At 59.9% G+C, this 21269-nt stretch overlaps 1 protein-coding gene across 1 annotated transcript in view; it reads right to left on the bottom strand.

The window, feature by feature from the left end:
* Positions 1-15652, bottom strand: part of SORL1 (sortilin related receptor 1) — a 75296-nt gene extending 59644 nt beyond the window's left edge. Inside the window, exons 1-2 of the mRNA XM_055130405.1 lie at positions 15299-15652; positions 125-241 (exon numbers count right to left, since the gene is read on the bottom strand). Of these exons, the coding sequence (XP_054986380.1) occupies positions 125-241; positions 15299-15637 (456 nt within the window). The 5' untranslated portion in view covers positions 15638-15652. The remainder of the gene's footprint in view (positions 1-124; positions 242-15298) is intronic.
* Positions 15653-21269: the final 5617 nt, after the last annotated feature.

Below are 21269 nucleotides of genomic sequence, written 5' to 3'. Positions count from 1 at the left end.
CGAGGGGAGGGGTCTCCTCTCTGTTGGACCATGCCCCCCACCCACTCCCCAAAACCCGTATTTTCTCCCGCATGAGAGTCCCCACAGCCGAGGAAAGGGCAACAGAGCCACCACAGATACTCACATCGCTGCTCTTGGGCCGTGCCAAGGCCAGGCTGTCCCGGGCCAGGGCCACGATGACGTTGCTCTTCTCCCCGGCCCAGTGTACCACCATCTGGTTGTGGGAGTCATTCAGGCTCACCTGGAAGAGAAGGAGGGGTGAGGGCATGGGCAGCAGCCACCCTCCCGCTCCCAGTCAAGGCTCTCTGCTCTGCCTCTGCTCGGGAATGGGGGTGGGGGGCCAAGAGGCCCCGTCTCTGCCACACACGTCCCACCACCTCCGGTTCCGGTTCTCTGGAGGAGCATTCGACCACTGTAGCCGGAAACACGGCACAAGCAAAGGCCCTGGGGCCTCATCAGCACCAGACACTCTGGAAAAAGCAGGTCTGGCCCCGGCGGCCTCACTGTCCCTCAGAGGCTGCGGACCCCACGAAGGGGCGCTTAACCACACTTGGGCAGAACCATTCCTGGCAGGGACGCCACACCGCCCAGAACCCCCAATAGACCCTCGGGGCGCTTTGACCCCCAACACTCAGGCAGGACGGACTGAGGATGAAGAGTTAGAGCAGAAAGCTTTCAACTCTCTCCCCAACACCCCCAAAGCCAGGCACAGGGGCTCTGAAAAAGCCCCTCACCGCCCCCTCCCCGCCGCGCCCTACCCCAGCTCCCCACGGCTCCTAGAGAAAGGAGGGGGCTCCCCAGGGGGCCGAGGACAAGGAGGGGAGCGCTCTCTGCTCCGTCCCCACATCTGCGTCTCACCCCACGCGGGCCTTGAAAGGAAGCACCCTGTAAAGCACCCCGGTGGGCTTGTTATCTTGCTGCTGGTTTTTGTGGGTCCTGGTTTAGGGGCCACACCTAGCAGTGCTCAGGAATCATTCCTAGTAGGGTCTGGGGGACCCTTTGGGGGTACCAGGAATCGAACCCAGGTCAGCCGCATACAGGGCAAGCGCCCTACCCACTGTGCTATCTCTCCAGATTCCGTTTTGCTTTATTGTTTGGGGGGGTGTTTGGAGGAGGCGGGGGTATGCTCATGCCTGATGGTGCTCTGGGGTGACAGGGATCAAACCTGGGTCGGCCGCAAGCCAGGCAAGCATCCTGCCCACCGAGCTGTCACTCCAGCTCCTGCTTTTGTTTGCCTGTTGAGGTTTTGGGGCCACACCCGGCGATGCTCAGGGGTTACTCCTGGCTCTGTGCTCAGAGATCACTCCTGGAGGGAAGGGTTCTGGGGACCATACAGGGTGTCGGGATGAAACCGTCTGGCTACGTGCAAGGCAAGTGTCCTACCCGCTGTGCTACTGCTCTGGGCCCTGCTTTTGCTTTTAAGGAAAGTGCATCACTCCTGAATGCTCCACATTCCCAGAGAGACAGGGACGGAGCCAGCAGGCCAGAGGGGAAGCCGCAAAGGGGCTCCCCCCCTCTGCATCCCGCCTCCCCTTACTCCGTCCAGCCTGGGCCTGGAGGGGCCTGGGACAGCTGGGGGCCACCAGCACAGGTGCCCCAGGAATCCCCGCTAGAACTCACCCTCCCCCAAACCATCCCTCAAAAAAGAAAAAGACTGAGGCCCGGGCAATAGTAGCACAGTGGGTAGGCTGACCCGGGTTCAATCCCTGGCACCCCACAATAGTCCCCCACCACCACGGCAGCCCTCCAGGGGTGATCCCTGAGTGCAGAGCCAGGAGTCAACCGTAAACACCACCGGGTGTGGCCCTCAAAGGGGAAAAATCAACCAGAAAAGACTGGCCAGACCCCAAGACCGGGCCATCCTGGACACCCAGAGAACTGAGTCCTCCGGCGGCCTGGCCCCGGCCTCTCTGGGGACCGACGCCACAGGACAAATAAGGCAGCCTGCTTCCTCTCTCGGCCAACTGGCGGCGAAATACAAAGAAGCGTGTTTTAAATTCCACCATGAAGTTTAAAACAAATGTCCTCCGAGCGCAGGGACGGGGGCGGCTGCTAAATCCCCGGGTGTCGGGACCGGCCTGTGGAAACCCCAGACCCAGGCCCAAGGGTAACAAAGTTCCCCCAAGCCATCTGTGTGTAGGACCCACACACGCTAGGCATTAAGTCACCCTGCGGGGCCTGTTCCCTGCCCTCGGGTACTGGAAGAAAGGTCACGGTCCCCGGGCGCTGCACCCTGCGGGGAGGCGGGGGCATGTCAAAGCTCCCCGCCGGGGCCAGGACCATCCTACAGCGGGGAGGGCACTTGCCTTGCAGCTGACCTGGATTCGTTCTCCGGCACCCCCAGGGGTCCCCCGAGCACCACTAGGGATGACCCCTGAGCACAGGGCCAGGAAGAAGCCCTGAGCACCAGCAGGTGTGGCCTCCAACAACCCCGCCCCCCCAAAAAAAGATAAATAAAAGTAAATAAACCCCCTGCTCTGAACTTGTTCAACTCGAACTTGCCTACACTCAAGAGGCTGCACCCACGAGGCCAGGACTTGGCTGACACGTTCCCACCTGCCCATTTCACAGAGCGGAACACAGAGGGAGCGTGAGCCGGGGATGGAAAGGGGCGGGTGCCAGATTCCACACGCACACGCACTCACACACACACACACACACACACACACACACACACGCTTTTCCCCTTCACCACGAGGGTGACGAGCATCCTCTTTCCCCTGGCTAACGCCAGCCGTGTCAGCTCGCAGACTCAGTTTCCCTTTTGGTGGGTCCCGGGAACTCCAGTGCAGCCCTCCACGGAGCTCTCCGCAGCCCTCCCCAGGGGGGCACGCTGCGTCGTAGCAAGGCAAACTGCAGGCTCGGCTGTCCCAGGAGCTCCCTGGGGGGGATGTCATCACCCGACTCTGCGGGTTGGTAGGTAGGGGAGCAGGGGCAGCCGGGAAGAGGAGGGACCGCACACCAGCTGAGCCAGTCAATGCCCACGTCCTGCAAGGAGGCAGAGCCCGGAGAGAGGCTCAGACGTGCCGTCCAGTGCGTCCGGGGCCGCGTGCAGGCAGAACACACTAAGGTGGACAGGCCACAGCACAGCCAAGCCGGGGCTGTGAGGACCTGGGGAGGTCCCAGAGTAGCCCATTTCAAGGTCCAGGCCTGTGGCTCTGCCGGGTCATGAGGAACAGTGCCCCCTCTCTGCCTTCTAATGAACAACACTGAGCACTTGAGACAGGGCAGCACAATGCCAGGTGTGTGTGGCTGGGGTAGCACTGCAGTACTGCAGTCCCATTGTTCATCGATTTGCTTGAGCGGGCACCAGTAACATCTCCATTGTGAGACTTGTCGTTACTGTTTTTGGCATACCAAATGCACCACGGGGAGCTTGCCAGGCTCTGCCGCGCAGGCTCGATACTCTCGGTAGCTTGCCGGGCTCTCCGAGAGGGGCGGAGGAATCAAACCCGGGTCAGCCACGTGCAAGGCAAACGCCCTACCTGCTGTGGGTGGGGTAGCGGGGAGAAAGAGCAGCCCCCTCGAGATCTGAGGTTCTGGCATCACCTTTCTTTGGGGGTGGGGTGGAGGAGGTCCCTAAGTGGGGCTCAGGAGGCCCGTGGGTTCCACTAGTGACTCACAGCCAACCGGGCCGGTGGGTGGCTCCATGCCGGGGCCCCAGGAGCTGACGCTACTGCAGCCCGGGCCCTGTGGGGACCTCCGGGACACGAGGGGGGGAAAGAGCGAGCCCAGGTCAGGCGTGTGCTGAGCATGCCCTGACCACTGCACTGGCCCCCAACAACAAACTGAATTCCACCAAGAGAAGCTAAACGACCCGCTCATGGGGCGGAGAGGAAACCCACCCACGGAGGCGGCCGGACAGAGAGGAATTCGGGGGGAGGGACACAGGAGAGCCAGACAGGGCCAGGGGACAGAAGGGGCTCGGGGCCAGCCCCACTGGAATAAACTGGAAAAGCAGAGGTGGTCGGGGAGACTGCGTCACGGGGAGGGGGGGGTCGCCACGCCTGGCACTGCATAATGCCTTTGGCGGTGCCGGTGGGTGCTCTGAGGGCCACTGGGAAAGCCCCCACCAAGCGTTTCGTGTGGCCTGGGAAACCAAGTTGAGAACAGAAGTAGCTGCAACTAAGCCTTACTGAAGACACAGCCAGGTAACATGTATGTCCTATGGTCTCTGTATGTTGTCTGTTCTGTGCTGCGCTCTTCCTGTAGAGTCAGCTAAACGGAACACTACAGAGAGGAGATAAAACAGTTCCATTCCACTGGGACGTCTGTCTCCATCACACCTGACACTGAAAACGGCGCCTGCTTATTCATTCTGTGTTGTTGTGGGGTCTCACCCAGAGTGCTCAGGGCTGACTCCTGGCTCTGCACTCAGGGATCACACCTGGCAGGCTCAGGGGACGCTATAAGGTGCCAGGAATGGAACCCGACTGGGCCACATGCAAAGCAAGCGCCCTTCCGCCCACAGTCTCTCCAGCTCCCAAAGGGCGTCTGTTTACAAGACGATCTGAATGAAGATTAGTGGCCCCAGGCAGTTAAGTCCCTGGTTCAAGGTCAGCCGTACAGGTGAGTCACTAGGTTTGAAGTGGGGTGGGGAGAGCATTCACGGGGCAGTACAGCCAGGAGCCCCACCACCCACCACCAACACACACACATGCACACACACATAACACACATACACACACGCATGCACACACGCATGCACACATGCATGCATGCATGCACACACGCACACATGCACGCACACACACACACGCACACCAGACTTTAACCAAAGGCTAACAGGCCACAGCCCTTCTGAGAGGTGTCAGCATTGGTTTGAATCTTGGCTGCCACCATCTCCTCACTGCATAGCTCTGGACCCCTCATGTCACCTTTCTGAGCCCCAAGATACTTCCCGGTGGAAGGAAACCAACGGCCCACCTCGCCGTCCCCCGCAGGCAGGGCGGCTGGAAAGGCCCTCTCTAACACGGCACCGTCCCTCCTAAGCCTTCATCAGACAGTCCGTCGCGGTTTCCGTCGGTTATGGCGTGCTGTCTCGGCCAAACGGCTCCTCTCTACCCAACTCAGCCGCCCTTCATGCGACGGGCCCCGTGAAGAGACCCCGGCTGTAAAACCAGGCGTGGCAGGCCTCACCGACGGGGAGAATGCAAGGCTGGGCTCAGGCCCCCGAGCCCAGGGAGGCCCGGCCTCACTCCCCGGCCTCACTCCCCGAGGCTCGGCTGCTGAGTCCGAGCTTCCGCACACACGCCGGCCCGAAGGCCTTCAGGAGGGGAGAGCGCACGGGACCTGCGCCCCGGCTGTGTGGCCTCAGGAACGAGATGATGCATCCCCACCCCCGCCGTGCTACCAGGGCACAGACAGCTGTGCCCGCTCAGCTCCTTCCCGGCCCTGCCCTCCCCAGTCCGAGCTCCACCCCTCATTTTCTCTCCTCTGAAGATTCGAAGCAAGAGCTGGGCTCAGTGGGGAAGTGCCGGAGCCCTGGGTTAGGTCAGCCTTGGGGGTGCTTTCTTTGTTTTCCTCTCGTTGTTTTGTGGAGTGTTTGTTTTTGAGTCAGCCCGCGGTGCGGTGCTCAGGGCTGACTCCTGGCTCTGTGCTCAGGGACCACTCCTGGCAGTGCCCGGGGGACCAGATGGGGTGCTGGGGGTGGAACCCAGACTGGGTTGGCTGTGTGCGAGGCCAGCGCCCTCCCAGTCGTACACTCCAGACCTGAATCAGATCTTGGAAAGGGAGGGGGGCGGGGGGAGGCACACACCAAGATGACGACGACGCTGATAACAATAATAATGATTATTATAATAAAAGACTGCGGGGCCCGAGAGCTGGCTCAACACAGTTCTTCAGTCTCCAGCCGCACGGCGTTCCCCTCGGCCCTGCCAGGAGCAACCCCCAAGCACTGAACCGAAAATTGCCCCTGAGCACTGCCAAGTATGGCCCAGAACCCAAAAAAAGAGAAGAAAAAGAACAAGGTTCCAGGCCTTGCTTCTGCAGTAACCCTTCCCTCCCCACCGCCCCTGCACACACCCTTGCCAAACCCAGCAGGCACGTGGCCCAGCTGGCTCAGAGCGAATCTGTCCTGGCGCCACCGGGCGAGAGAGGTCGGGGGACCTGTGGGCTAAGGGCTGGGGGCACCAGCTCCTGTTTCCGGAATGGCTGGGCTCTGGTTTCCCACATTCAAACACTCCCCAGTGTCCGGGCCACGGTTCCACCCCCCTTCCCTCTGCCCTCACCTCCTGCTGCCCTCCCGGCTACGATCCCCCACCCACACCCCTACCCCCACCCTGTCTCCCTCTCCAGCCAGGGGAGCCGCCCCTGGAGGGAACTGTCCTGCTAATATTCTTGGGGCCAGCAGAGGGGAGACCCCCGCCCCAGAGACGGCTCCGGCATGCAGCAGCACCTGAGTCTCCCCAGAAGGGAGCTCGCACCCCACCTCCCAGACCCCCCTCTGGGTGTGAGCCCCCACCCCAAACAATTCCCATCACGGCCCCAAGACACTCGTCTGACGGACACGCAAACACGGATTCAAAAGGATCCTGCACCTCTGTGTGAAGGGCCTGATCCGAAACGCTCATCCCGGGCCGAGGGGAGAAAGCCCTGGGGTGGGTGTGCGTGGGGCAGGATGCTTCTCCATCCTGAGAGCAAGCCCACGCCAGGCCCTGGGGCGCACAATGGAGAGAGACCCGGCGGTGACCAGGCTAAGTGACATAAGCCAGGAAGGGAAAGACAATTACCCACTGTTTCCCTCGTAGGTGGACTATAAAGTAAATTAACGAGCAACAAAAAAAAAAAAAGAAGAAGAAGAAGAAGAAAGCAGGAGCTGGAGAAACAGGGCAGCAAGCAGGGCATGGCCTGGCCTTGCACACGGCCCACTGCAGCTCAATCCCCATCACCCACCGGGCGGCCCCCCAAGCACCACCAGGAGGGACCCCTCAGCACAGAGTCAGGACTCAGCCCAGAGCACCCAGCAAAAACAAAGGAACTAATTCCTCGGCCCCAGGCAAAACCTGGGCATCCCCAGAGGGAGAGAACAGGCAGAGGCGCTTTCTGGTGCTACTATGGCGCTGAACTTGGGCACTGAGGTGCTGGCGCTGGGCGGAGGGCACCAGGGAGCCTTTCCACAGCGCCACGCTAAGCCGGACCCGCAATTCAAGGACCACACCGGAAAGCTGCTCATTTCACTTCCCTTTCCAGCAGGACCGTAGTGAACTCCCAACCCACCCAAGAAGGAGAGATCTGATCTCTGTGCCCACTAACATACCAAATCAAGGGGTTCCCCCCCCCCGCCCCAGCAAGCCTGCAAGCCATCCTCACCTCCTTCCTGCACCCAGGTCCCCTCCAATCTGGTGACTGGGGACCCGCTTTCTACTCAACAAGCAGGTCTTGCGGGTAAGACACTTCCCTTACTCACAACCAACCTGGGTCCCATCTCCGACACCCCACAGGGAACCCAGAGCACCGCCAAGAGAGTGCTCTAAGCACAGAGCCAGGGGTGAGCCCTGAGCACAGAGCCAGGAGTCAGCCCTGAGCACAGAGCCAGGAGTCAGCCCTGAGCACCAGCAAACGCGTTTAAAACAACCCAAGCAGAGGGAGACTTCCCGAAGAAAGGAATCGATTCTCGTTACTTCCTTTCTATTTTTCATATCAGTGGGGAGGGGGAGGGGGGGAATGGCCTCCTCCCCAGCCCCAACCCCCACTGGTCACCCCGACACGGCCCTTGCGCCCTTGTCTGCCACTCAGAGTCGGACACGATCGCATCAGCCAGCCTTCCCGGGAGTGCAGAGCGTGTTTTTAATCGAATTCAGGGGACTGCAGATAAATCATCCTGAAGGCACCGGGCGGCCCCAGCCGAGAGCAGGCAGCAAAGGCATGCAAAGCCACAGGGCTGCCAGGAAGGGCGGGTGGGCAAGGCGGGCCCCGCGCCCCGGGGCTTGTCCTCAGGCCGTCTCGGGTGGCAGGGAGGAAAAGCAGAAGCACTCCCTGGAGGGAATGGCAGGGAGGGTGGGCAGGGCGGGGTCCGATGGCACCTCCATGGGCCCCTCCAAGGCACATCAGGGGTCCGCCAGCCTCCAGCCCCAAGCACTGAGAGAGGGAGCCCAGCGTCCTCCACAGGGGACCCTGCAAGGAGCTCCTGTGTTCTCACTGCAGAAAGAAACCGTCTGGGCCATGGTCAGCCCCGGTCCCTCTGAGCCCTGCCGGAAGGGTCCCCGAGCACAGAGCCGGGAGGAAGCCCTGGGCCTGCCTGGTGTGGCCCCCAAAACAAAACTGAACACAGAGGTTTCATCACAGTGCTCCCTCGGGCTCCCTCCCCTGCCCAGCGTGAATGGCTGTGACGCTGTGATGGCGCCTCCTCTCCTGGGGTCGTGGGGCTGTGACCCCTGGGGGAAGGAGGGTCCCCAAGCCGGGAGAGCCACAGTGCTCCCTTGGACAGCAGCCAAGGGCCGCCTGGCAGCAGGCAGAGGCGTGTGAGATGACCCATGCCCAGGCCAGACAAACAGGCCCCTTTTGGCCAAGTCAGACAGTCGTGGGGGGCTCGGCTGTTCCTCTGGGGGGAGCGGAGGGTGCAGCTGCTTCTGAGGGGCCCAGAACCACTCCCAGTGACACTACCATGAACTAGGGTCCACGAGGGTTGGGGGTGGGGGGCAGCCGTAATGGGGGTGGGGGCTGGGCTGGAACTCAGGTCCTGGCACCTGCCCAGCCCACACTCCCGGCTGCTCAGCGGCCCCCCCAGCCTCCAGCCCATCACGGACTTGGTGATCAAGCACAAGGAACCAGTGGGTGGCAAAATTTTGGCTCTCCAGACTCCTTTCTGCAGTCAGGGCTCTTCAGAGACCCAGCAGTCCTGAGGACCGCAGCATGGAGCTCAGGGTGGTGTCCTCGGAGCAGTAAGACCCCCGCCCCAGGGGTCTCACCGGAGCTGCAGCTGCACCCAGAGGGCCCCACTGATTTACAGCCGCATCAGCCACTTCTTCGAAGGCCCAAGGTTCACAGGTCGATAAACCAATAAATTAGGTCGAAATTAACTGCGGTTCATCTTAAACTGGGGGAAATTGATTTTTGCATCTACGTGGCAAGCCTGACAAAACCCAGGCCCACGGGACCCCACCTACCGAGGGCAGCCCAGGGGAAGGGCCTGCTGGCCAACAAAGAGAAAGCCCAGCCCTGCAGCGTGACCACCTCCCAATACCCCCATGGCTAAGGAGTGACCCCGGGGGCCCCCATTCCAACCGAGGGCTGGGCAGAAGGTTCCCACTTTCGGACCATTCCCAACTTCCCACCTCGGAATTCGTTGTCAAAAAAGCTAAGCTCCAAGCTGGCTTTCCCTGAGCACATTTATGCCAGTCATTTCACATACCAGCTGCTCAAAGAATGCAAACTCATTTTCATATTTGCCTAAGAAAATTTAATTCGGAAGGTAAACTGACACTTCCAAAAATTAAAAAAAAAAAAGGCGGGCTAAATATAAAATCAGTTGGTTTTTAAATCACCTGCTCTCCAGAGGCTGAGCGCATCCCCCAGCCTGGCCGAGAGCGTGGCCAGCACAGAGCCAGCGCCGTCCATCTCTGTCCTGGCGGTGAACAATGACATGACGAAGATGGCTGTCGGAGGAGGAGAAGGAACAGACCCAAACACGGGGAACTGTGCCTGCAAGCTCCATCCTCTGCTCTCGGGCGTCAGCTACTGTGAGATCTGCCGACTGGATTCTAGATCTCAGAGCAATTTATTAAGCATGCCATTAACTCCCTCTCTGGGACCATAAAGGCAACAGTCTCAGAAGAAGGCGAGTTAAAACCCAGACCCACCACCTCTCCGTTCTCCTGAGCGGGTGCGGGAGATGGGCCACAAGGAGCAGTGCCCAGGGCCAACTCCTGGCTCCGTGCTCAGGGAGCACTCCTGGCGGTGCTCAGGGGACCGTATGCAGTGCTGAGGATTGAACCGGGGTCAGCCAGGTGCAGGGCAAGCGCCCTACACAAGGGACGGTCACTCCGGCCTCCCCCTTTCTTTTGGGGGAGAGTCTACATCGTGGAACTGTAAAGCATCAGCCACTTCCGGGGCCTCACCCCTTGCTCTGGGCCCCCTCTGGTCTCTCCAAGTCCAGAGGTTGCTCCCTGGCCCGTTTCCAGGTGCCAGGCACGCTACAGAACCCTGCTCGCTCGGACCCCCTACCCTCGACCCCCCTCCAAGCACACTGAGAGGCTCTGAAATCCAATTTTCTTCTACCTGCCTGCAGGGAAAAGTACCTTTTCTTCTTGTTTTTTCTCATCATGGTGTGGGGGCCACGCACAGCAGCTTGGGGGGCCTGGCCCCATCCACGGGTGTGGCAGGGACAGCCAAGTGCCCAGGACCAACCCCGGGCCTCCCCGACACACGAACGTGGGCGTGTGGATCTCTCAGTGGGGACGCATCCCCGGCCCCCAATTTCTTTCTCCCCCCTCCCCGGAGCCCTAATGCCTTAAGCGTGTTTCGGAGCTAATCTCATTATTCGGGATATCCGGAGTGCCGGGTAACAGAAAGCCACTCATTTCAAGTTTCAGGAAGTTTCTGGAAGTATTTGTAAAAAAAAAAAAAAAGAGTGGGTCCCGACAGGGAAGGGAGAACAGGAGAATGACGAGGAGGCCAGCGATATTCCTTCTCACTCCCCACTCCTTTGTGCAAACCTTATTTCTGTTTTGAGGGGTGGGAGCAGGCATTATCCGGCAGTGCTCAGGATTGACTCCTGGCTGTGCTCGGCCGTGTGTGGGGGAACCATATGGGGATGCAGGCAGGGTACTGAGCCGGGGTCGGCCACACACAGGGCAAGTGCCTTAACCCCTGAACTATCTCTCCGGACCTGCAAATGTTTTTTAAACACCAACCAGAGGACAGATGGCATCTCCTTCCATCCCTGTCATTCTCACACCTCCTTTTTCCCTCTGGCCTTCTCTCTCTCTCTCTCTCTCTCACACACACACACACACACACACACACACACAGTGACCGGGCTGAAAGAGCGTCCGACTGAGCAAAGAGGAGACTCGGTCACAGAGGTCGTGCAATGCCTTCAAGTTTTTCCAACTCGCAGGTCAGGGTGCCCAATACGGCACGCAGACCACTAGTCCCAGGAGGGACACGGAGATGCTCGGCCATCCTACCTACTGGGAACCGCCAGGCCCCAGCGTCTGCCCTCACTCACTCCGGCTCTTCCAAGCCAGAGTCTGGAGCTGAACGGGTTCCAGGGCCGTGTCCGGCTCTCCAGCTGGGAGAACAGTCCCCCCCACCCCGCCCCCCTGCTCCCCGAAGGAGGCCTGTGTTGTAACAGACACTTTATTTTCAGCCTCAAATCAGGACACTGAATACTCCCAGGTCTCTGGAAACAGCGGCGTTATGAATAGGGAGTTCACTGGCAGGAAAATAACCTGTCTGTCCTGTTAGGCTTTGAGCTTCGTTCCAAAGGATTTTTTTTTTCCTCCCCCAAACAATGCTGTCAGCATTATCACGGGGTCGAAGAGGGAGAGTCCTGGGGTGGCCCCAGAGGCGGCTCAGCTTGGGAGGGGTCCTGGATTCAATCCTAGCGCCACGAAAAATAAAAATTAAAAAATTAAAGAGAGAGAATCCTGTCCAACCGAATCCCTGCTCCTCATTCACGGTGACCCCAAGGGCGGGAGGGTGGGGGGAGGGGGGAGCTGGAGGCATCAAGGTTAAGGCACCTGCCTCTTACAAGCCGGGACGGTGGTTCGGATCCTGGGGTCCCTGAGTACCCCTGGGAATATCCCCAAACACAGAGCCAGGCGTAGCCCCTCAGTGTGTGGCTCAAAGTTTAAAAAAAAAAATTAATTAATTAAAAACCAGGGGTGGACAAGGCTGCTCAGCAGGCTGAGTTTCTGCTTCGCATGTGGGAGACCCGGGTTCGAGCCCCAGCATCTCTAGGGCGGAACTGCAAACACAGAGCCGGGAGTAGCCCCAATCAGAACAGCGACCCCCCAGAGAGAAGTTACGAAGGTCTCTCCTCTGACAGGCGGGCGGGGCCGGACCACCAACTCCACGTTTGCAGTGGCCAGGACGAAGATCCGGGCCTCGGGGAGGAAAGGGGGCAGAGGCAGCCCTGGCACGGGGTGGGAGATCCTCCCTCTGGCCAGGACAGCAGGCTGGACAGCAGGCGGGGCCGTGACCAGCTGGAGACGGGGAGAGGAGGGTTTTCCAGACAGAGGCGATGTGGCGGGAGAAAGGGTGGGCAGAGGCACGGGTGGGTCTGGCACACGAGGACCGGGGGAGCCTTGAACTTCTAAAGCTGGAATGAAAGCAGCAAAGCCCCGAGGTGGACGGCCAACGGGGGTCACCACCGGCGTCCCCATTTCACGCTCTTGATCAGACCCCTCGGGAACTGTGGCGGGAACCAGGGTCCATGCTGGAGCTCGGGAGGTCAAATGTGATGCCTCTGAGGTGGGTGGGCCTGCGTGATAGGACAGAGGAGCCCAGCGGACGGGGACCCCCTGCGCTGCTCTCTCAGCAGCCGGCATCTCCCGGGCCAGGCACTGCTGCCAGCTACCCCTGCGAGCTGACATCTCAGAGGGCAGGGAGGGAGGGGCAGAGAGCCACTCGCTCCGTATCACCCATCTCCGCTCCTTATCACCACCTATCTCCGCTCCTTATCTTGCGAGTTTATTGTCTCCCCTGTGCTTCCTAGCTGCTTCCTAGCTCCCGTGAGCACTTCGCAGTCCTGGTCTCTCACTATGAACTTCAGCCCCTCCCGAAAGCCGTCAGCTCCCCAAGTGCCGCCTCCGCGTGGGGTGTGTGGGATTCCCACCCCCAGCCTCTCTGGCGGTGGCCCTGATGGTCCCCAAGTGCTGACAGAAGGGGGTTTCCAATATTCTTTTCTTGTTTTTTTCTTTATGAAAAGAGCAAGCCGTCGGAAAGGGGGGGAGCTGAAGTCTTCCCCCCCCACACCTGCACACCCGTCTCCAAGGGAATCACGCTGCATCCAAGCCGCTCTCGGTAAGAACGCTACACAGTTAAAGGGGGAGGCATGCAGAGCGGAGCCAGGCTCGGGGTCACGAGCAGAACAGCTGGAGGAGGGACGGCGCGGGCTCGTTCACGCTGTGGGTAACAGGCAGCGCCGCTCGGACGCAGTGGGGACATCTAAGCCGGAGCTGACCTGGCACAGAGACTCATGGTCCCCATGCTCTGAGGTGACCCACACAGAAGTGCTCCCTGCTACTGATTCCGACAGTGCCAAGGGGCAGAGGAGAAAATGCCCTGTGCCAGGAAGTTATATATGTATATATGTGTGTGTGTGTGTATATATATGTATATATATATATATATATATATATATAATTGGGTCACACCCAGAGATCACTCAGAGATTACTCCTGGCTCTGAACTCAGGAATCACTCCTGGTGGTGCTCGGGGCAGGGTGGGGGGGTACCCTATGGGGTGCCAGGGATTGAACTTGGGTTGGCCGTGCACAAGGCAAGTGCCCTCCCCAGGAAGTTCTTTCTTCTCCCCGCACTCAAATCCTTAGCGATTCAGAGCAGCCTCCGAGAGCTCCACACCCCCGCTTTTGGGGGGCCCGGGGGTGTCAGGCCTCATGGTGGGCTCTGCCGCTAGTTCTCCAGTCTCCCACTGTGCTAGACTCAGCCTGGCTGGTTCCCTGGTGTAAAAGCCAGAGGCACTGGGGGCGAGGGGGGCCCCCCTAGAGAAAACGCAGATAGTCTTGAACATGCCCCAAATCTCCAGGTGCGCTCTGCACCCCGAGGAAGAAAAGGCTGAAACAGAGACCAGGAGGCCGTTCCTGGGAACCGAGGCCCGCTGAGAGGCAGCCCCACCCCGACCCGACCCCAGCCCACAGAGAGGGGTTCAGGGCCACAGCTGATGGAGAAGGCGGGAGGGGTCTCCTGTTCTCCCACACACACACTCACACATTCCACCCCCGCCCCAGCCCTCTGGCAGAAGACTGAGTGCTCACAGCTGACCCTCGTGGACTCCTGTCCACAATACAAACGGGACGTCACCGATGAGGCCTGGGGAGCACCCCCCCACCCAGGGACCCCAGCAGGCCATGGCCTCCGAGAGTTTCGTGCCCAGGGCGGTGGAAGATAAAGTCTCCCAGCCCGCTTGATGGCCATCGATATGATTTACTGTCACTGGTCACCACTGAAGAGGCTTGATCTCAAGACGGGACGGTCCTGCGAACACCCAAAGGTCACCGGGACATTGCAGATGGCCGGGAAAGGGCAGGCACTCAACGCCACGCAGTGACCCTGGGCAGCACAGTCTCCCTGCCAGCTTCTGTTTGGCTCATCAGCCAAGCCACACAATGGGGCGAGGTGGTTTATAGGGCCCTTCCTGGCTCCGTGGGGTCAGCATCTAATTATTACCTATTTCCTGAAGAAAGGGTCAAGGGAAAATCGGAAAAAGAGGCAGGACTCGGATCCATCCTTCCTGCTTGCAGAGGGAACATTGGGACTCCAGAGCCAAGCGTATCCCGGGCCTCCCGGTGTCCTGGTGCCCCCACCCCCACCCACGACCTTCCAGTTTTGCTGATGCCAATCTGAACCGCAGGGCTGAAAGTCTCACGAGGCGATATCACCGTCAAATTAATTTTGCCAAGGCTGATACTGAGCCACAAACTCGTTTTGCAATTTCGAGCCGTAAGTCTGGCCATAAAAGTGAAATCCACGTTACTTATGATCTAATAAACCCATTGCCTGGATAGAAATAAATCACTTGGCTGAATAATATTGCCCACCAGATTCCTGCAGGCTTTCGGATCCCCAGGTGCCCTGAGGAATAATAATTCCCGTCTAAAATAAAGTCAGTATCTTGAAGGGGGTTGGGGGCAATGGATGGAATCTCACACTTGCACCCCCACACACATACGCGCGCACACACACACCAAAAAACAATCATCCCGTGCCCGCGCACGCGCGCGCGCACACACCTTGCTCTGAACAGATGCCAAGTCTGCCCACCTGAACTGGGCTTTGAAACACGCTACGCGTGGAAAGCCCCCTCCCGTGCCCGCCCGTGCCAGACTGTTCTGGGTGGGGAAAGCCCGTCCGTTGAGCCCCAGGTGAAAACCAAGAAGCTGCGCCGCCGCTCGCGGGGTACCTGCGGGGACCCGGGCCGGGGGGGTGCGCAGGCCCGCGCCCGCCGGGGGAGGGGGCTGGGAGTCGGGGGCGGGTGTTCGCGCGACGCCCGGCCGGCCGGTCACCTGCAGGACGCGGGCTCGGCGGGGCCGGCGGGAAGGGCAGGACGGTGCCCGCCGGGAGGAGGCGGCGCGGGCGGGCGGGCGCGCGGGCTGCGGCGCGGGCTCACCTGTCCGTACACCTGGATGGGCTGCGGCGGCAGGGCAGCGCTCCGGCGGCTCCGCGGCGGCGCGGCGCGGCTGTACCCGCGCGGGTCTCCCCGCAGCACGCGGAAGCCGCGGTCCTGGGGCCGGGGCGCGTGGCCGCCGGCCAGTGTGGGCGCGCGGCCCCCGCTGCCCGCAGCGCCCGGCGCGGCCAGCGGCAGCAGCAGCACCACCAGCAGCAGCAGCTGCAGCGGCGGCCGCAGCAGCGGCGGCGGCGGCAGCGGCGACAGCGGCGGCGGCGCCCGCGCCCCCCGGGCCCCCCGGACGCCGAGCCGCGACTCCCTCCTGCTGCTCCGTGTCGCCATGTTCGGGCCGAGCGCGGCCGCAGGTGGTGGCGCCGCCGCCAGGACAGAATGTGCAGCGCGCGCCGCTGCCGGGGCCCGGGCCGTCACGTGCGCGCCCGGCGCCGCCCCGCCCCGCGCCCCCCAGCCCCGCCGGGTCGCGGGCGCGCGGGGGTGGCGGGGGAGCAGGCGGCTCCCGGCGCCCCGATGCGCTGTCCCCCCCCCGCGATGTCCCCGCTACCCACGCACACGCACACGTACACGCACACGCCCGCCCCCAGGACCACCTTGGACCCCGCGCACCTGGGCCGTCGCACAGGTAGAGGATGCAGCCCTGACCGCGGAGCACCTGTGTCCGGGACACAGACCACCCGCCCCCAGAACAGTGGCCTGCTCCCGACCCCGCCAAGGGACCCGGCGCTGGACCAACTCTCCTGCAAAATGGGCATCTATCCCGCATCTGTGCCCCGCACCCCCAACCCCTCGTGAGGGCCAGTGGACAGGGGCAGAGGTGGAGGGGCCAGGACACATTTTAAAACCTCCCTCTGGGCTGGCAGGTCCGGCAGGGGCAGACGTGGAGGGACCAGGACACATTTTAACCTTCCTCTGGGCTGGCAAGTCCCGGCTGTCTTTGAACCAGATCCAGTGGCTGCTGGCTGGCCGGCTGCCGAGGCCACCCAAGGTAGGCAGTACCTCATCCGGGCTATGGGAACAGCCCGGCCCTTTCCAGGTAGCTTCTTGTCACTTTGTGTCACAGCGGGCTCCCACTCTGCAAGCCGGGACAGACATCTCTCCTCAGCAGACCAGCTGCAGGAACATTTTGACCACCCCTTGTTTCATTTTTGTTTTGGGTGGTACGGGAGGTGCTGGGGCTCAGAGCGTGGGGGTGGAGGCAGGGACCCCAGACGTGCAAAGTCTCTGCTCCAGCCTCTAGACAACTCTCTAGCCTGTCTCTACCCCACCTAAGCCCCCCGACATCCAGGGGAACCGAGGCCCGGTGTTGCTGACAGTAGTTCAATTCCCGTGGCTCTCACGCATAGGTCATGGGAAACTCTTCTACAAGAGCAAACTGTCAGAGTCACCGCAGCAAATTTCCGTGTCCCCAGGCCCCAGGCTTGGGGTTCCAGTGGCTATTTGAGGGGATCTTCTGGGAAGGACCAGCCTCCTGACCTTGGTTTTGCTTTCAACTTGGATGCTGGAGAACTTTCTAGAATGCTCGAATGTGCCTCATGGACCCCTTGAAAGCCCTCCTCTGGGGTCATTTTCTACACCCCAGCCATTCCCAGGTGGGTGATCAATGACACCCAGACTCCATGTATCCCCCCACACCATGGGCAGGGTGGAGAGTATGCAGAATTGGGGGTTGAAGACCTCCTTGATGGTCGTGGGAGCTTGGACAAGGGACCTGTCTGAGCTTCCCCTGGACGAAGATCTCTATTCATCTGAGCGTCTCGGATGAGACCCCGTAGATCAAAGAACCAACTGATGCACAGGCCTTGGCTCAGGGCATCACGGTGGGTGCCCAGCACTGGGCTCAGACTCCAAGTCCCAACTCTGCAACCTGGCTCCCGTTTGAGTTGGGTCCAGCTCGTGGGCACCCTGGGTTTTGGCTTCTTCTTTGATGAATTGAAAGGAGACCTGGTGGCCCAGGTCAGGCCCAAGTGATCCAGCCCACGTGGGCCTGGGAAGAGAGTGGCCAGAAGGCCAGGGCCCAGGGCTGTATTGTCCAAGGAGGGGTTTTCTTCCTAACCTCATCGCCGGATCTGGGTTGTAAACAAGCCACCACTTCCTCCCTGTCTCCAAAATAGCAGCCACATTGGGGGGGGGAATGCAGGCAGAGCCGGGCAGCACCCCTCCACTGGCACGGCCTCGCTCTCGATGTGCCAGTGAGAACCACCGGGCACCGGCCGCTGGGTGCCAGGCTCTGCAGGAAGAAGTCCGGGGCCTGTGGTCAGACTGCAAACTCCTTTCCTGGGCCCTCAACTACAGAAGGAGCCCAGGAAAACAACTGCCCGGGCCTGTGCAGAGGGAGTCAGAGTTCGAACAGCAGCAGGGGCGCTCAACAACGGAGTGGGGGACTCAGAGAGGAGGCTCTGGGTTCAGTCCCCAGTAATGTGCATGCACATGCGCACGCACACACACACACACGCACACACACGCACACACACACACAGCAAGAAGTGCAACCAAGAACAGAGGGGGCGAGGCTCACAGTCCAGCAGGCAGTTCCTGTGAGAGAGATTGTCTAAGATGCACCCAGCACCACAGAGCAAGAAGGAGGTAAAGGGGGAGGGGGAGAGAAGAGACGAGGAGGAGGAAGGGGCAGGGGGAGGATAGAGAAGCCTCAAAGCCCAGCTGGAGTTTCTGTCCGTTCCCGCCCCCTCAGCCCCCGGCCCTCCATGGTCCTTCCCAAGGCCCTGACTATGCCCCCGACCCCCAGCCCAGGCCTGGCTGGGTTGTTCTCGTCACCCTCCTGGTACACACAACGGTCCTCGGCAACCCCCAAGCCGACAGGCCGGCTCTGGGGCTCTGCTTCCGGGCCGACTCGGATGCTTCCTCTCTGAGCACATTATGTATCTAACCACTTCCTCTTAAAACTACAGGCAACAGGAGGGCAAAACAATTGTCCTGCTAAAATCTCTGCAACAGGGCCCAGGATACGTGGATACCTGGTAGCTGCTGTGTTACCAGCGGGTGTGGGGGTTTGTTTAGGAAAGCAGGGTAGGGGTGGCGGGTACCACTCATCTGGGCTTTGTGCTGAGCATTGGGCATCTCGGAAGGTCCTGCGGGCCTCTGCCCATCATGCTGCGTTGTCCTAAAACTAACTTCTGCATCCAAGCAGATCCCCAAGGGGCCCCACCCCCCCTACCCCGTGTCAACAGTGGGGGACATTCTTCCCGCATCATTTTAACCAAAATAATTACCATCCACCTCACCACCTACAGAAGAGTGTAGGGGATGAAAAAAGAATTCTAATAAAAGTCAGAAACGCAGGAGAAAACCAGGCAAATGTTTGTGACACGTATGCTTCCTTGTAGGCAGAGCAGAGGCCCAGGGAAAGGAGACAACTGAATGAAATGGCTCCAACTCCCTCCGTCAGCTGAGGAGAAAGGATGTAGGCGTGGCGGAGGCCGGCAACAGTGGGTGCGAGGCGCTGGGGTGCCTCGTGCTTCTAAGGGGAGGCGTTCTCTCGACAGGGAGATGTCTCTGACCAAAAAAAAAAAAATTTAAAAAAAACCCTGAGTTTTCCTCGATCTGCTTTTTTGTTTTTCCTTTTTTGGGTCACACCCGGCAGGGTACAGGGGTTACTCCTGGCTCATGCACTCAAGAATTACTCCTGGCGGTGCTCGGGGGACTATATGGGATGCCGGGAATCAAACCCCGGTCGGCCGAGGTTGGCCACGTACAAGGCAGACACCCTACCCGCTGTGCTATTGCTCCAGCCCCTCGGTCTGCTGTTTCTCACAAATAACCACCTCAAAATAATCCTTATGCTAAAGAGACATATTTGAGGATGGAAAATTTTGCTGCCCTGCAATAGAAATACCCCCCATCCCCCCAAGGAAAGTAAAAAACCTATCTTCCGCGGGTGATCAAAGACAAGGCCCCAGGAAGAGGTTCAGAGGTAAATCTCAGGCCTTACAGGCAGGATGGCCCTGGGGCCCTTCGCCACACCACCACGAAAACAAATGAAAAATGGGGGGGGGGGAAGGGGAAAGGGTTAGGGAGAGGGTGGAAGGGTTGAGCACCTACTTAGCGTGCGTCACCTGGCCTCCTTGGGCCAAGCCCGAGTCAGCCCCCATCCAAGGGGAGGAGACAAAGCCCAGGATAATGCACGAGGTTCAAAACACAATTGCTCCCAGAATAGAGACGAAGTAACTTATATTCTCACTCTTGAATAAATTAACTTTAAACAAGAGAGAGAGAGAGATTCTGGAAATAGTAAGCCGTGCTGGGCTCTGAGCTACATTTGCATGGCGCTAGGCTGACTTCTGTGTCTGTCTCTTCGAAGGAGCAGAGGGCAAGGGGGGTCCTGTGGGTGGGGTCAGGGCACGCCAGGAGCAGAACTCTTTGGGGTACCCCCTTTCTCTCCTGCAGAGCTGGGGCCTCACTCAGTCTGCTAGCCCAGGTCCTCTGAGAGGGCCATGGGACAGGTGTGGCCCCTACACACCGGTTGAACCCTTTTGGTTGTTAGTTTCAGGGCCTCACCCATGGATGCAATGCTGGGGGGGAGGGGGCGTCACTCCAGGCTGAGTTTGGGGAAGTCCAGGCCTCCAGGAAGCAAAGCCAGTGGTTCTGCACTCTAGCCCCTGAGCTGTGCCCCGTGGTCCCCCTGAGCCCCTTTTGCCTTCCAGAGAGCTGTGGCTCCCCAGTCCAGGGGACACCCCCATTCCCACACAAGGACTTGGGTTCAGGATCCCTTGGGAGGGAAGGCGGCCCTCCCCTTTGGCACCTGCAGGGTCCTGCCTGAATCTGCGTCTTGAATTTCCGTAACAAGGAAGGACAGGACGACGCAGCCCGGCATGCGTGGAGAAAAAAGGACTGACAAACAGACTCCGGAATGAAAACCTCCGGAGGATGAAACAACGAGGGCCGAGGGCCGAGGGCCCGGGTTGAGTCTTCCCTGGGAGGCTGGAAGAACGGTCTGTAGCTCCTGCCAGGACTGAGGAGGTGGGGGGAAGGGTTGCGGGAGCTGATGAGTCTTTGGAATCGGGATAATTACATATCAAAAGGAGGGTCTCACCTTCCCTTGGAGTCTTCGCAATGGGACAAACGGGACAAATGGACCATCCATGTTCAGCCCCTGGGGTGGGGGTGGGGGACAAGGGACTCCTTCAGTCTCAGTGTGTGATGGTTTGGTTCCCCAAGTGCCCTAAAGCCGGCTGGGACTCTGGGCCCGTGAGGAGATGGCCACCCGGACGTGGAGGGCCCGTCCTCTGCTCTGTCCTACCAGGAACCTGGAACCCCATTTTTCATTTCCCTGTGCAGAGAGAGAAACTTCCTTCTTCCCTTTGAGGTTCTTTGGACATGAGACAGAATGGGAGAGAATCCAATATAATTACAGAGGGTCGCTGAGACACCGGAGACTCAGAACAAGCAGGGCAGCGGAGATACTCACGCGCCCCTGGTCTGAAGAATGGCATTGGGGACCCCCCGGTCACAGACAGGGGGATTCTCCAGCCGTTCAGCTCAGCCTGTCAGGTGCAAAGTTTATCTCAGAGCCGAGTGCAGCTTTGCATACAGCAAGGGCCACTGAGTAACCGCTCAAAACCAAAACCAGGGGCCAGAGAGATAGTTCAGTGGGTGAGGTGCTTGCTTTGCGTGTTGCTGACCCAGATTCGGTGGCTGATACCCGCTATGGTTTCCTGAGTCCCCCTACCTCCAGGAGTGCTCCCTGAGCATAGAGCCAGGAGTAAGCCCTGAGCACTCCCAGGTAAGCTGGGTGACGCCCCCAAACCAAAGTTTATCTCTGTTAGTCAATCTCTGAGTCGGAGCCCTCTCTGAATGTGTGTGTGTATATGTGTATGTGAGTGAGTGAGTGTGTGTGTGTGTGTGTGTGTGTGAGAGAGAGAGAGAGAGAGAGAGAGAGAGAGAGAGAGAGAGAGAGAGAGCACATTGCTTACTCCGGGCTTTTGCTCAGGGATCACTCCTGGCA

The sequence above is a fragment of the Sorex araneus genome, chromosome 3, assembly GCF_027595985.1.
Source record: "Sorex araneus isolate mSorAra2 chromosome 3, mSorAra2.pri, whole genome shotgun sequence".
NCBI lineage: Eukaryota > Metazoa > Chordata > Mammalia > Eulipotyphla > Soricidae > Sorex > Sorex araneus.
Note: the sequence above shows the minus strand (reverse complement) of the source record. Positions and strands in the feature narration are given on the sequence as shown.